Source organism: Poecilia formosa, unplaced genomic scaffold, assembly GCF_000485575.1.
Source record: "Poecilia formosa unplaced genomic scaffold, Poecilia_formosa-5.1.2 Scaffold428, whole genome shotgun sequence".
Classification (NCBI taxonomy): domain Eukaryota; kingdom Metazoa; phylum Chordata; class Actinopteri; order Cyprinodontiformes; family Poeciliidae; genus Poecilia; species Poecilia formosa.
This window is the reverse complement of record NW_006800367.1, coordinates 103210-119923: the sequence shown is the minus strand read 5'-3', so window position 1 is coordinate 119923 and position 16714 is coordinate 103210. Positions and strand designations below refer to the sequence as shown.

The following is a 16714-nucleotide window of genomic DNA, read 5'->3' as shown; positions in this document are numbered from 1 at the left end:
AACCAATGTATAAATTATTTCAAAATAAGAGCATGTAGATAAACGTCTACATACATGAAGTTGATAAACAAAACTTCAATATAAAAGTTGAACATTATTCAATTGAACGTTTACAAAAACAGCCAAATAAATTAAGTTTAAAATTTATCCGGAAAAATTAATTTAGGGTAAGCTAAGTGCGCTAGCTCTGCTATTAGCGCATTAGCAGATTAGTGAAAGAGTGCCCACCACTGTCAGTTACTAATTTTAATATGTTTATAAGATTAAAACAAAACCCTGTGTACTGCGGCGCAGCTTGGCTCGCTGATTGCTTGAATTTTATTTTATTTTGGTCCTTGCATATTAATGAACGTATAATATTGTCATAAATATACTGGATTTAGCAAAATGCTGATTTCCATCTGTAGTCCCTCAGAGTGATGAAGCTTTTATTCACCCGATGAGCCCAAATAACGACTCTGTGGTTCTGCTGCGCAGCAGAAATCGGCCTGCAGGTGGCGATAAAGTTAAGCTACAGCAGGAATGGCGTGGCGGTGAGGCTGCATCTCAGTGGAGCTAAACCTATTCTGCGATCGCTAGCAGCGCTGGAGGTCATGAAGAGGTTTCTATATTTACTTCCCTCCAGAGGAGAGCAGTGAAGTACAGCGAACTGAGAATTCAATCTCGACGTTTCACACCGTTTTCCTTCACAGCTGAGAGACACAACTTGATTTGGAGCCACATGAAGATCAGCTGCTTGTTGTCAGTGCATCTGCTGCTGTTCTGTCTGAAATATCTCAGCTATTTCCTTCCTGGAACTGGAGGAGAAACGCTGCTCCTGTTCAGGTTGAGCTGCTTGCTGGGCTGCTGAGACGAACGGATGGATTGTACGGAGCAACAAAAGGCCCGACTGACCCGTTTAAAACATAAAAACAAACATAAAGCTGGACTCTAAACGCTGTTTTCACGTAGCACCATGCCATCGGTTTCCAGTTCCTAACACTGAATCATCCTGTATCACATTTCCAGGAGTTTTTTTTTTTTTGTTTTGTTTTTTTTAAGACAAGGACGAACATCGCTCGCGTGACGGTGAAGAAACGAAGAAGAAGAAGAAGAAGAAGAAGAAGAAGAAGAAGAAGCAGACGGATGTGAGGAGAAAGCCGAGGTATCCGTCCGGGAGAGTCCTTCAGTCTGTCGGGGAGATTTCTGCTTGTTCATGTGAGGATTGAGGTGACAGAAGGCACGTGTAGCCAGGGCGCACTGCAAAGCTGGATCTTACTTTTGGTCTAGTTTCTACTGCAAATAATTCAGTACACTTTAAATAAGAGAAAACTAACTTAAAAATAATGTTTCAGCTAATAATATGAGCTTGCTTTAAGTCAAAAATTAATTAACATTGCAGAAAAAGTCCTAACTGGCAGATTATTTCACTTATAACAAAACATTTTTCCCATTTTATAAGTGAGATAATCTGCCAATAATCACTTTTTTCATCAGTATTAAGGAATTAAAACAAGCTCCTATGTCTTACTGATAAGTTACTTATAAGTTAGTTTTGTCTTATTTTAAATGCAATAAGATATTTGCTTTAGAAACTAGACTAAAAATGCCTGGTAAGATTTAGTGTTTTTGCAGTGTGGGGGGTTTATGAGCAGTGAACCGCCGTCCATCCAAACAGCCGACTGAGCTTTTCTCCGCGTCACAAAGAAATCTGCCCTCCAGCAGATTTTTATCTTTTTTTGTCAGAAAAGCTCAGAGCTTTCTGCTCACTAGAACATGTGAATGAATCTGGGCCTCCGGCGGTTTAAACCCGAACTGAGACGTGTTCCAGTGAGCAGGCCGGGGCCGGAGCCGGAGCCGGAGCCGGAGCCGGGGCCGCTGCAGTCGGACACGCAGGGGGCGGGGGAGGAGTTATTGCTTTCAGCTCGTTGCCAGGGCAACTCTGCGTGCTGACGCCTCGGTTGAGGGCGTTAGCGGCGTGCGGCGCGGCCATGTCGGTGCGCGGGATGTTGACGGGGCAGGAGCGGGTGCGGGCGTGGCCCTTGTGGCCCCCCGGGTGGCACACGAGGCTTCCCACGGTGTCGACAGGCGACAGGTGGCGCTTCAGCCAGCGCTCCACCCGCTCCTCCTTGTACTTGATGGAGTACCAGGTGAGGAAGATGAAGAGGAAGCCGAGGAACTTGAGGCTGGCAGCCAGGCCGAAGTAGACGAAGCGCAGGGAGGTGACGTCGTACTCCCAGCAGGAGCCGTGAACGCCGCAGTCCTGCTGCCACAGCATGCAGGTGGTGTCGATGACGGCGCCGAAGTAGATGGGCGTCGGGATGTAGGCTGGGAGGAAGAGGAGGGAGAGGAAGATTCAGAAACGACTTTCAATTCAGAAACCAATTTTTCTTTTCAAACGGTCTACAGATTCTGTTTGACGAGACGAAAACACAGAAGCTGCGTTTAGTTGACCACATAACTGCGCAACTTGAAATTTTGAAAATAAATTCTCCTAATGGAAACACGCTAATTTCGTAAAAGTTCTCGTTTTTTTTAATAAAATGTTATGCCACCATGATGAAGTGGTTTAAAAGATGGTTTATTTCGCATGATCAACAACCAAATGTTACCACTGGTGCAAACCATGAAGAAGAAAACAGGAAGTGGTTGGATAATCATAGCATGCATGTTTTTAAAGTCTCATCAGATGGTCAAACTTATTCATGTGTGATTTTTACCTCTTACTTATTTCACAGAAATGCTACAATTGCAACACTGTTTTTTCACCATCAGAGGAATATTGACAAAGTTTTGCAAACATTTGTAAAGCAAAAGCAGCTTCTGTAAATAAAAAGATAATTTATTTAAATCTTTGTGTAACTGCCTGGCTTTTTTCTTAAAATAAAAATATCAAAGAATCATCTACAATTTAATTTTACAAAAAGATGAAGCAGACTAAAATTATTTTTGTAGCATTTTGAATCGATTCAGGATTTCCAGGATGAAGAATTGTTTTATTTATCTGAAGAGAAAACAGACCCAAAGTTTAACCAACAACCAAACACTGAGTTTGTTTCTGCTCACCAAGAGTCCTGAGGAGAACAAACTGCATCCCCAGGGCGAACGGCCGCTCCTGCTCTGCAACAGACCTGCAGCACAAAACACAAACACGCTCAGAAATGTAAAAATTAAGAGAAAAACAAGAAACAGCTGCAAAAACACACAATCTTACCAGTTTGTGTAAGATTGTGACATGTTATGTCACTTATTTTTCCATGTTGTATGTGAATAATTTGACAGTGAAACTAGTATTTTTTTCAGTTGGTAATAAGGAATTACTGACTTAAATCAAGCTCCTGTATCTCGCTGGAGAGTTATGTGTGAGTTAGTTTTTTCTAAGCCATTTGCACGAGAAACTAGACAAAAATACTTGGCAAAATGTGTGTTTTTGCAGTTTACTGCAATATTTCACAGTCCCTTTTAAGGTGGTGGTTCCCACAATTTTTCCTTCCAAGTAACTTTCTATTAACATGGATGGAAGTTGATGTTTTTTGAAACCCAAAAGCTTTTTCGTTACGACCCCCTAGTGGCTACAAATGGTACAACGCTTCAGCATATTTCATTGTAAAGTTCTTAGGTCAACTCTGTTGACCTAAGAACTTTAGGTCAGAAGCAGAAGAGAAAGCGAATTACCTGAGAGTGACGATGATGGCGGAGGGCTGGGCGCAGGCGGTGATGAGCGTGACGATGAAGAGGAAGATGAGGAAGGGGATGAGGGTGTTGCAGGTTCGGTCGCACTTCCCGGAAACGGCGTAGCCGTTCTCGTTCAGGTAGGTTTTGACGATGACGAGCTGCAGCTGGTTGCTGCCCTGACCGCTGGACGACGGCGTTATGACCTGGCGGCTCTGGACGCAGGCGCAGTCCGAGTAGTTCCTGATCTGAACGACACAACGACACGTCTGGAGGTTCAGATATCACGAGGAAACAAGACTGACGAGGTGTGGAGCAAGACACACAATCTGATGGTGGGAATAAATGTGGCATTCATGTTGGGTTTTAAAGATGACCTGCTATGTTTCCTTTGAATCCAAATAATCTGCTGCTGGCCACGCCCCCAAACTCAACTTTACACTCATGAAAATGGCTGAAAACAGATGTGCAATTATACAATCGTACATCTTTGAAAAACAGAAGTGGAGCCTCATGCACAACCAACAATGCAATTCTGGATGGGAAGTCAACAACAAACCTCTTTTTCTTTTCCAGCAGCCATTGTAGCATACAACAGTAAAACCAGAAGACCAAACATGCTAGGGTTTGGCTGCGGTTGCTAGGTAGCAGGGTGGACTTTGCTGCAGTTGCTAGGTAACAGGGTGGACTTTGCTGCGGTTGCTAGGTAACAGGCTGGACTTTGCTGCGGTTGCTAGGCATCGGGTTGTGATAATACATTCCTAAGGTTTTTGAAATGGCTCATTTTCCAGACATGAACAAAAAACATGAACTTATTGCCAAAAACCAGCTGTGTTTTTTAAGCACTTGGTTTGATTTTGGAAGAAGCAGAGATTTTTCTTTATTTATTTCGAATATGATAGAAGTATAAAATCACACATGAACAAGGAATGCAAAAGACATATTTTTGTACGACAAAACAATTTTGCATAATAAGTGTTTTTTAATGGATAAGCTGAGCGGCTCGTCATCAGAACTGGTTTTGAAATGGATAAATCAGGCTAAAGTTAATTTTCTGGAATACTTTTACCTAATCCCTGACCAATTTATCTGAACTCTATAAAATCGATCAAATATCCAGTCAGAATGAAGACAGAAGCTTTTAGATGACATGAAAAACATGTTTTCTAAGAGACATTTAACAAAATATTAATTCTAAAAGGGGCGAATGCTAATATTTTAGTTTTTCTGTATAATTTTGACAAAATTCTGCAACCAGTTCCTATTGTTAAAATTCTTAGACTGCATATGTTTTATAATCATCCCTGTCCATTTTTCAGGAATTGTCATTTTAAGTGTGTATTCTGTAGAATAAAAATAAACTTTTCTGTATTTCTGACATAGCTTTTGACTTGTCTTTTTGAATTTCCATGTTTTTAAGATTTGCCGCTGAAATATTAGTAGTAAAACATCATTTGCATGTGCATTTCCCCCCTCCCACCCCTGTTTCTTACCCCGTTTGTGTCGTTGGCCACGCTGCCGCAGCCGGCCAGGCAGGGGTTAAAGTACGTGATGCCGTCGGAGCCGCAGACCGGCGCGTACTCGTGAATTTTACACCCACAGTTCACGTTACAACCTCCTGTCAGGTTCCTCTGAGTCATGGTGAGCGTCGGCCTGAGGAGAGGAAAACACACTCAGAGGCAAGACTAATAACAGGCGACATGAGCAGGATGCAGCAAGAAACACGTGAATTAGTGACGATTTAGTGAAAAAAATGATTGAGCATAGAGTACGAAGGGAGGAGAAAGAAAAGATGAAAGGAGAAAGGCAGGATGATGGAGGAAGAAACACGTGAAAAGACGCGGCAGCGATCCAGAGCGCGTCTGTCCCAAGCTGTCCTTGGACTCTCTCCATCTGAGTCACGTAATCTCCCCGAGAGACGCTGCGTCCAAACAGAAAACGCCTCCGTTTACGGACTCAATATGCAGCATCTCCGCTCTGATCTGCAGACTCCACCAATTTACAGATGAGCTGATAACGAAATGGACCCGGGGGCCAAACTGGATTAGATTAAAACCTTTCAGAGTTTCTGCTTACCGGTGGAGGCGAGAAGCGGCGAGGGGGGGGGGGGGGGTTACCTGCAAAAAGTTGTTTAAAATGTCTGCAGGCTGAAACCAGTGCAGAAGTATTTCAGACAGCCAGCTACACTGCAGCTGGGCAACATAGCTTCAAATTAAAATCTACAATCTTTTTAATTCAAATAACAAAAAAATACCGCCCCCTCCCTCACTTTTTCCTTAAAAATAAGATTTATATGACAAAAAATATCTGAAAAAACTGATGCTTTCACTTAAAACTGAGACTTTTTTTTAAATCAATACTAAGGAATAACTGACTCAAAACAAGCTCCTTTATCTTGTTGAAATGTTTCTTATAAGTTGGTTTTGTCTCAAGATATTTGCACTAGAAACTAGATAAAAATACTTGGAATGATTTTGCAGTGTGTAATTACTGTCAGTCCTCAACTAGGGTGGCTGAACACAAGTGCATGCCACACCTTTCAGATTTTTTTATTAGGAAAACATTTTTAAAAACAAATTATGATGTTGGTACGTCACATAGACTTTTTTGTTGAATTATTTTAATTAATAACAGAATAAAATGATGCAACATGCAGGAAATTCTTGAACAGATTAAACATAAAACCCCTGAAACGACTCAACATGTTTTAGCAACACCAACTCTCTCTCTCTCCTCACCCGGTGGTGTAGGGGATGTTGATTCCTCCGAGGTTGATGCTTTCGCAGCCCACGATGAAGAGCGTGGAGAAGCAGAGCAGCGACACTCCGCTGCAGATCATCGCCAGCTTGGCCGACTCCCGAGCGCCCAGCTTCAGCTTCTTAATGATGTAGCCGCCCAGCACGATGCCCACGCCGGCGCTGGGCACGATGATCACACCTGGGGGACAAAACAGTACCAGAGCATCAGAAGACCGGGCCGGCGCCGCCTGCTGAGCCTAATGATGCATCTAAAGAGAGTCCAGTTAGTTTTTCACTTACAAAATAATGGAGCAGAAACAAGGAACAAGTCAGGCAACTTAAAAATATCCAGAACTAGATACATTTTTGTGCAGATTATTTATTTTCCTTAGCTGTTTAATTCAATGAAAACTAAAAACCTGCAGCAGATGCACCATGCTAATAACAGACTAACAACACTGTGGAGTAAATTCACAAAGATCGCTTAATGTTTGCACACCAGAGTCTGTGCATCTGCTGAATTCCTAATTGGATGTGTTTAGTGCAAAGTGCATTGTTAATCTGATGCACAAGCATAAACACAGCAGGTAGGATGAGCAAAATGTGGTAGAAATGTAGGAACTTTGCATTAGTTTGTGGATTCTGCAGTCAGAGATCAAACAAGCAGAAAATATGTAAACATTTTGCAGCTAAATGAATATTTTTAGGGAAACTGACGGACAACAGAAGTGTTGTTCTTTAGTTTTTGCTTTAGTGCTCCAAAAGTCACTTTGGAGCATAAAATGCAACATATAAGTTTTGCAACAGTCCAAAATGTCTAAGAATTGCTAAAAGTCAAAGATAGGAGAGTAAAATGGAGAATAAATTATCAGTCATTTCTGATTTTACTACCCAGGAAATGTTTCTGGATAGTAAAACCAAGGCTCTGTTTGTCCAGGAAGGAAAACAGAAACAACAATGTATTTATCCAAATTAAATTCAAACAAAGGCGCAGTAATCCTGTTTACAAGCAGAACTCTCACTGTTTCTACATTAAACTGACAGGAAGTGATGCCTCTTCTACTTTCCTGTCCTACAAACACAAAGGTGGATGTTTTTGTAGGATTTTAATTCATTAATAATTAGAAATGACAAAAATATAACTATAACTCTTTTCTTTGACCATCATAAACGTAAATATGGTCTTTCAGGGCAGTTTGTTAGTTTTTTATGGAGCTAAATTGGAGCCATAAAGTTTGTTCAAAAGAAACACCTGGAAACAGAAAAAAGTTTGAGTAAAAAAAAAACATTTGAAACTTAAAAATCTGCTCAAAACTGCTTTGTGGATTCAAGATCGTCTTTCAGTCTCAGATTATTACTATTATTTTCCGTCCTAAACGTTTTTTCAGTTGCATGTGGTTTCTGTCAAAACTTTGCATTTTCCTTTACAAGAAATGTGTTTGTTGAGTATTTACTTTTATTATTGCATGAGCTTTATTTTTTTTTATTACTCTGGTTTTCTTTTGGACAAACCAGCTTTGATCTAAGAGCTCTGATCCATTTTCCCATTAATGTCTGTCAAGGTCAACTTTTCCAAGCTGCTTTTGTTTTTTTGCAGCCATCAGTTTGCCCTAAACAGCGAGCAGCAGTAGAGAGAGCTGAGCATCCCAGCCGCAGCCGCCGCCTCCAGGCAGCCATGCATCACCATGGCAGCACACAGCGAGTGGGAGGCCATGCAGGACGGCGAGCGTGGAGCCCAGGCAGAAACCGTGCTGCCTCTCAGCTTCTTCCCTACATGCATCAAATCCCAACAGCCTCTATTAGTAAACTAATAAAATGTTTAAAGATGACCATAAATTAAATACACGTCAAAAACACAAATTGGATCAAGTATTTTTGGTCTAGTTTCTAGTGCAGAGACACTTGAAATAAGATAAAAACTAACTAAAATATAACTTTTCATCCAGTTATAGGAAAATAATTAAGAATTATTTCACTCATATGGAAAAAATGTAAGATAAATAATCTGCCAGTGGAGCTAGTACTTTTTCATCAGCATTAAGGAATTATTGATTTAAAACAAGTTCCTGTATTTTGCTGAAAAGTTGCATGTAAAATAGTTTTGTCTTATTTCTAGTTTATAAAGATATTTGCACTAGAAACTAGACCAAGTTACATTATTTTGTAACTCTGACAAGATAACAGTTTTATGAGTTTTTAGTGACAGTCAGTGTGGCTAACATTACAAATGCCTGGCGGTGTGAAGTATGTCTGGTCAAAACAGATAAAAATCTGCGTCATTAATTCTCCAGTGAATTAAAAACCTCAACAGAAAAACTGAAAGCTGAACACAGCCTCCAGCTTCCGCCACACAGTTTACGATAATACCAAGCAGGAGATTTGAGCTAAAGGAGCGACTGAGAACATTCCTCAGCCTTCACAATAATAACACAGTAACATAACAAATAAAGTGCTTATAACTGCCTATTTTAATAGTTAAAACACCAAATATACCTTAATATGCCTCAACACACAGCAGAAACCGTCGTAGCGCAATCACAGAAGCTAAAACCCACGGTCTTCCTTATTTCGAACTTGAGGGCTCAGCCAATCAGCATCAAGGGAAATTAATGCTGCTCTAGGATTGGCTGCTTTTTACAAATGTCAGCCAATAGCGTCTCCAGTAGCATTGAAACTTGGTTTGTCAGCTTTCCATTTTCTTACAATATTTTCGACAGGCTTTATGAAAAAAAAATCTGTAAGGTCAGTTTCGCAGAGGTCTATATATTTTATGGCTGGAACTAACAATTATTTTAGTTATCGATGAATTGGATCGATAACTAAAATATGGTTAAATGGTTACGCCATTTAACCACGTAAGCCTTTTTTAAAATAAAATATTTTAAATACATTAAATATGCAAATAAACAAAAAATTCAGCTCGTTTTATTGCTTAAAATGAAATGGTACACTTGATTATTTGCAGATTAATTGATTATTTTTGTATTAACTGATTAATAATTGGATAGCAAAAGCAGACTAAATCAAAGATGCTTTACAATCCTTAGTAGGAGATTAAGTGTTCACAGAATTTCAACCAGTTAACGCTAAAACGATGCTATTTAAGGAGTTCTAGATAGATTTAGATACTTTTTTTAATCTAATATGCAAATATGTATGTTTTATGTACAGCTTTGGCTTAATTACTTCAACAGTATAAGAATCGGGTGCAAATAATACATAATATATGCATTTCCACCATTAAAGTTTGGGTTTTTTGAAAACATTCAGCTCAACATTACTATACAGCAATTACAGATTGCTATTTATTCTGGGATTTTTAGAAATCTGTACCAAAAAAATGTGTTAAAATGGAGGATTAGGTGGAACGTTTCAGGACAGGAGAGCTTTTCAGACGTAAAAGCAGCTCTCTGGGTCGGATTTTACTCTGATGGGCATAAAGTGGGAATCAAAATGTCTGTCTGAGTGGCAGATTAAATCACGACTTCACAGCCCACTCCTGGTCCAGCTGAGACGGTTATGCAACCAAACACTTAAAGATCTCAGATATCAGAAGCCTCCCAAGGCGTGACTTCATGGAGACTCAGGCGAACATGAGCTGAATCGTTCAGAAACCTTTAACTTAATAACATTCATGAACTTCATGAAGAGTTCCAGCGACTAACACGCTTCACTTTACCCTCCTTTAAAAATGGATGCTCCACATTTTATCCCTAAAAACCAAACCACTCTCAGCATTATTTGGATTTAAAAACAGATGTTTGACAAACTGGAACAGAAAAAAGTCACCAGCTGCATGTTGGGTTAGCCATTTGCTGGAAAATACACCAAAACGAAGCCTAAAGCTTCACTTAGTGATGCTTCACAACATCAGAAAAAAAAACACATCTTCATGAGCGCCACACTACTGATGCCCTATTTTCTTTCCTAACTTGTAATTTTCTACATTTGATTATGGTTTAACTAAAGATTTAATATTCCCAATGCTGATGACCAACACTTATTAACTCTTCAGATTCAATATTTATTCTAATTCATGTCGGGATATTTTTAAGTAGGGGTGCATAATGTATCGGCATCAATTAACATTGGTGTTTTAACATTTAAAAAGGTAAAACTGGTGTTTTAAATAACTCGTGTTTATTTTTATCTCGTTTCTGGAGGAGGATTGGTCATGTGGTCAAACATAAAAATATTAAACATACTTATCTGTTATATAAATATTATTCAAAAGTCTAAATATTTCAAGATTAAAGTCATAATGTTAAGAGGAAAAAGTCGTATTATAATTTAATTATCGTATTTTTTTTCTTTTTTTTTCGTATTCTTTTTTTGTTGTCATATTATGACTTAATTCTTGTTTTACTTCCACTTTATTCTTGCAAGACTTTATTCTCAAAATATTTTTGACTTTGTCTTAATTTTGATTTTATTCTCATGATTTTATTTTTGTAATATTATGACTTTATTCTTATATTATTTTGACTTTCTGCGACTATATTCTCAAAATATAACAACTTTATTCTCGTATTATTTTAGCTTTATTTATGTAATTTTATTTTTTATGCTTTCTTAGTATGGCCCTAATTCTCAGTGGTACCTATTCCTGCAATCATGCAGGTAAACTGAGTTTAAACTTATAATGTGTAAGAAGTTGTAACAGTATAACTGCTGATTTAACTGCATGTTTCAGTGCATATCTGTGTTTGTGTGTGGAGGTTTTATGAATATTTGGAGAGCAGTCCTGCAGCTCCGTCTCCTCGGTGCTCGCCTTCATTTGGAGACCAGCAGTTTCTTTATTATTAATGCTGGCTTGCAGCCCTGGAAGTCTCTGCAGAGCGGCTTAGATGAACTGAGCAGAGCAGGGTGTTGTCCCGCTGTCTGCATCTCCTCTCCGACGTTAAATACAGACACGTTTCCGCTCTCATGAACGTTTCTGTTCTCCAGCTCACCGGTGTAGATGCTGGCGCTGGAGGCCGGGATCCCGAACTGCGACTCGATGAACTTGGGGATGAAGGTGATGAAGGCGGTGACGATGGCGCTCTCGGCCGTGTAGGACAGGCTGACGAAGAGGAAGGTCACATTGCTGAGGATCCTCACCGCAGCTTTGGGAAGATCTGCAAGACGACGGAGAGACGAGAAGAAAAAGTCTGGTTTACTTAAAAATCATCTGCAGGAAAAAAAAACGTTCTGTAGGAGGAAATCTGCAAAGCATCAAGGATATAGATTTTATTATGACGTCTGTTTCATATCAAATTAAAACTGGTTCTCTGCTTGTTCCCAGTCTAATTCTTCCACAGAGACCAATTTACCCCACAGTAAAAATCAAGCACTTTCAAGGTAAGTTTTCAAACTTTTCCAGCACCAAACTGTGAAGATAAAATCAATAAAGGAACTAAAAAAAGACGATATATGTGACAATATTCATTTCTGTTATTAATCCTGTTTTGTGAGAATTTTCTACATTTTGTAGCAAAGAAACGAAAAATAAACCAAAACATTTTATTTCACACACCTGACCAGAACGAGATCAAAACACTAATTTAGCAAAAAAATCTCCTAATTTTATTAACATTGTTTTATGTATAATATATAATCTGTTCTTTATTTCAGTTAAACAGATCAATAAGTAATTGAACCATTTGAAATATTAAATATTGATTATGTTGAAACAACCCAAAGATGTTGCTTAAAAGGTAAATGACCTTCCTGCTCAAATTAAATTCTTAAACAAAATATACAAAGAAATATCTAAAAAATATATTTCTTGCAAAGTTTTCTGGCATTTAGCAAATTGAAATAATCTTGGTAATTGTAATTAACCTAAAACACTAAATGTTAGTAAGATTTTACTTCAGATAGTGATTCAAAAATGTGTTTACATCTTTTTCCTAGAAGAGTGAAATATCTGGTTTCAACTGTAGATAATGTTTCCAATCTTTAATCAAATATTAAATTACAAAACTGTGCAGTTTGAATATCAAGCACTTTCAAAACCTTGAAAACACCAAATTGAAACTGGAGCATTTTGAAGGATTTAATCCCTGAACTAAAGCTACAAAGAAATTAAACTCTTATTTCTCTCAAGTAATAGAGAAAAAACATTAAAGAATCTAAATCTGAAATCATAACCACTAGTTTCTTTCTTAATACTTTGCATCTCAGCAGAGATGTTTTGCTCCTGAAAGCGGCTCTAAGACAGAAGGAAGATGGCGGCCGGCTGGCACCTTTGATGTCCTTCCCGAAGCCCAAGGACGAGGTGACCGTCTGGTGCTTGCTGTTGTTGCTCTTCTCCTTCAGCACGTCGTCGTCGCTGGACATGTCGTCCAGGCTCAGCTTTTTCCTCCTCTTCTTCTTCTTGTGTCGAGGAGGGAGCTTCTTGGGGAAGGTGAACATGGGGAATATGACCAGCAGCATGGCGACGGCGCACAGCAGGAAGCCGCTCCACCTGGAAACGGGAACCGAATCAGTCTTCCAAACCAGAAACCTTTTCTCTATGGTGTCAGATCACATTCATAACCATTCACATCATTTTTAAATTGTGAGGTACTCCAATCAAAACAGAAACATGACGATTCATAATATTAGACACTCAAGTTGTACGAGAATAAAGTTGAAATACATTAAAAAAGTTGTAGTATCATGAGAATACTGATAAAGTTATTATTTTCTCATAATATTATAATTTTATTCTGATACAAGTTTATTCTTGTAATTTTATTTCATTTTTAACAGTATAGCCCAAATACTTTGTCATAAAAAAACTCTGAGCATAAAAATAATTTTCTGTTACAGACCAACACAAAGTGGTGCAGAAATGTGAAAATGTTATCAGAAACATTTAGCGTCGTTTGCTGCACGGTGAAAACTGAGACTTTTGGTTGTAACGTGATAAAATGCAAAGAAGTTTACGGGGTATTAATACTTTTGCGAGACACTGCGAATATAAAATATTGGATATTGAAATTATTGCGACTCAAACATTTTTAAAACACCTTAGATTAACATTTTGAATCTCAAGAGTGGGAGCAGATTTAGCAGGAACATTACCAACATGTTCCAGTTTGTTTTCATTTACAGAAGCAACGGGAGATCAGGAAACACACACACACACACACACACACACACACACACACACACACTGCGCCACCCCAGGTGTGAAGCGACTAGCCTCAACTGATCAGATCACTCAGAGACACGAGGCGAGAACAGAGGCGATCTGGATGTTATTGGGCGTAAATGAGCCGATCCGTTCACAAACACCCATCCTGCCTTCATCGGCTGTAATTCATGCAGGAAGCCCGACGGCCGCTTCCTGCTGAGTCACCGGCTACGCAGGCGGAGAGACGGCGGCTTCGCTAGCAGCTCTGAACATCTGAATCATCAGCAGCGGCATGTTCAGAGAGACGACAGAACGATTTATAAAACGCATCATAACAGAAAGTTCAGGATGATTGAGCTTCAGAAAAAGAAAAGAAACAAGAAAACGGGTTCATTCAGATGGATGGATGGATGGATGGATGGATGGATGGATGAACTGATGGACAGATGAATGAACTGATGGACAGATGGATGGATGGATGGAGTTTTGCTTATTTTTTAACTTAAATCTCCAGTTAATCAGTAAAATAAAATGAAGATGGGATCAAATTAAATCCCGTCCTGAACATGTTTTATGAACATATTCTTCATAAAAGTTACACAACAGATAAACAGTTATCCTGTAAACAGTAAGTCGCTTTTCCGCCATTAGCACATTGAGCAGCATTGATTGACAGCACTAAGACCCTCCTCCTGGCTCTGATTGGTTGTTTTTGGTCGGGAGCTGTAAATTTCTTCAGACGGCAATTGATCATTTCACAGATTGGCATAGTGACAGTTTTAACAAATATGTAAAAAAAACATATTCTTCATAAAAGTTACACATTTAAAAACAATTGTAAGGCATAGGAATGTTTGACCTCCTCCCAACAGAGCGGCTAATTGGTCTCACCAGTTGCCGATGAAGCGCGGGTCGCTCTGGTCGATGTTCACCACGGTCTTTGGGTCGACGTAAAACCCAATCAAGACTCCACCCAGCAGGTAACCGGCCGCCGGGCCCAGAGCTCCCATCACATACATGATGGCTGCAAGCAGAAACACGTAAACATTAAATTATTACGTTTTTCATCGCCACTAGAGAGCAGAAAAAAACACAAACAGGCATTTATTACGTTTACTGCCACTAGGGGGCACAAATACACATTTATAGCTTGTATTAATAAAATAATATTTAAACACACAAATTTTATCTTTAAGGTGCTGCTTGTGTGTCTGGAGTCTAAAGGGCCACAGAAAAAGCTGTGGGGGGCCGGATTTGGCCCCTGGACCATTTTCTGCATCTTATGTGTGAAAACGTCACAGTTTCTTCCTCTGAGAACTACAGAGAATGACCTTTGATATCAATTTGCTCATGAACTCAGTGACATTTGCTAATTTTTTAAAGATTTATGGAACAATTCACACCACAACTACTGAAACAATAAGAGCCGTGAGTGCCGGTCATGTGTGCAGATCATATGACGGAGCAATATGGGCCCGGCTGGAGGCTGGGATTTAAGATTTCTCCAATTAGAGGGAATTACAGCGGATAAATCCCTGGCTCCGGTTGAAAGCAAACACAAAAATGTGATGGCGTGACTGAAAACTCAAAGCTGGGCCAGGCACAGACCCAGACTGAGGCTTAGCTAACCGGTCCAGTAAACCCACTGAGAGCACTGGGTTCACCGGTGATGGTCCACTTTCAATAATGGTTTTATTTCTGACTACGAAGGTATTGTATGGTAAATCAGCTTTTACTTATTGACATTATTGTGCTGTGTAAAACATGAATTGTTTGGTTTTGTATTTTACAAACTGTAGAGAAATGCAGTTGAAGTTTTTTAGTATTTCTTTTCTATTGGTGACACAGTGAGGATAAAACCAGACATGCACTCACTGAAAACGTGTTTAAAGATTTTTGGCCAAAAATAATCAAATGTAAAGTTTTTGTAAAAGTTTTCCTCTCCAGGATGATCCTGAAAATGAGTTAATCTCAATTAGTCCCACCTTTTAAACTAAGGCAAGAAATCATTTTACAGGCCAAGAAGTGATTCATTTTATATTTCAAGACAAAAATTGAAATATTATAGATAAATAATAAGTTGGCACATCTTAAATAATTTTTAAAATGATGAAATTGTGTTTTAAAAAGTCAGATTTATGCTCCATGTTAACTAAACAGGCTTCATGCATTACTTTATTAAAGAAAAGAAAGCAAATAAACATGTTTGTCAACACTAAGAGGAGAAATTATTCAGCAGATTCTGCTAAATATTTAATTTATCCATCAAAGAAGCAGCTTTGAGTTTTCAATTTAAAACTGTAAAAATATCCCAGACAGTCCAAGAGAATCAGAACCAAACTGCTTCCTGGTTCTCCTCCATCCCCTGACAGACAAGCGAAGCTCAGGATGATAAAACATACGGCCTGCGCTGACAGCTCGGCCTTCAGCAGCATGGAGGATAATCCTGGACGGGGGAACGAGGGGAAACCCTGCGCCGACCTCCAGCCGCGTTACGCAACGAGCTGCAGAGCATCGGGTCGGATCAGACAGAACCAGGCTGACAGAAACGTGAAGACGGACAAACGCCCGGGATGGGGAACGTGATAAATAATCCGGACAGCCTAAAGACGGCAAGCGATGCAGTATTTTCTGTCCCTGTAATAAAACATCCGAATGAAAACGTTTTTTTACTGCTGCAGCAGTACAGATAAATAATCCTGCAAAATGTGTTGAATCACGCACTGATTCTGTAATAATTCTGCTGCTTTAATGTTGACGTGTATTTATTTACTGGCACAAACAAAAATTAGTGAGAAAAATCAATCATAAACAAAAAGTTTTATGTTCTAAAAACACCAGAAATAAAAGATTTTAATCATTTTCTTACATTTTAAATATGCAGGAGCTTCAACACAGCAACAGTTACATGAAGCTCTTTACCACAGGCTCATTTATTTAGTTTGTTCTAATGTTGAGGTAAGCATGAAGGTCAGGCTGCAAAAAAAAAGTTAAAAATAGCAGCACCACAGAGTTCTGTGAAGCCAAAATATAATAAAAATACACATGCACACCTTTCTGAAAAACAAAACCTCTGCAGGGTTTTTTATAGGCGCCTGATTGTACCACACACCCCCCCCAAAACCATCAGTTTTCACGAAATAAAAAGGACAAAAAAATCTCTAACTTACTCTCATGTGTTCTGGATTTACACTACAAATTATACATTCAAGCACTTTGAATT

At 39.1% G+C, this 16714-nt stretch overlaps 1 protein-coding gene across 1 annotated transcript in view; it reads right to left on the bottom strand.

Moving 5' to 3' along the window:
- Positions 1-1713: 1713 nt before the first annotated feature.
- Positions 1714-16714, bottom strand: part of LOC103155424 (solute carrier organic anion transporter family member 5A1-like) — a 30193-nt gene continuing 15192 nt past the window's right edge. The window contains exons 2-9 of the mRNA XM_007577103.2: positions 14383-14515; positions 12617-12837; positions 11342-11506; positions 6390-6588; positions 5145-5304; positions 3655-3899; positions 3046-3110; positions 1714-2307 (exon numbers count right to left, since the gene is read on the bottom strand). Coding sequence (XP_007577165.1) covers positions 1784-2307; positions 3046-3110; positions 3655-3899; positions 5145-5304; positions 6390-6588; positions 11342-11506; positions 12617-12837; positions 14383-14515 — 1712 coding nt within the window. The 3' untranslated portion in view covers positions 1714-1783. The remainder of the gene's footprint in view (positions 2308-3045; positions 3111-3654; positions 3900-5144; positions 5305-6389; positions 6589-11341; positions 11507-12616; positions 12838-14382; positions 14516-16714) is intronic.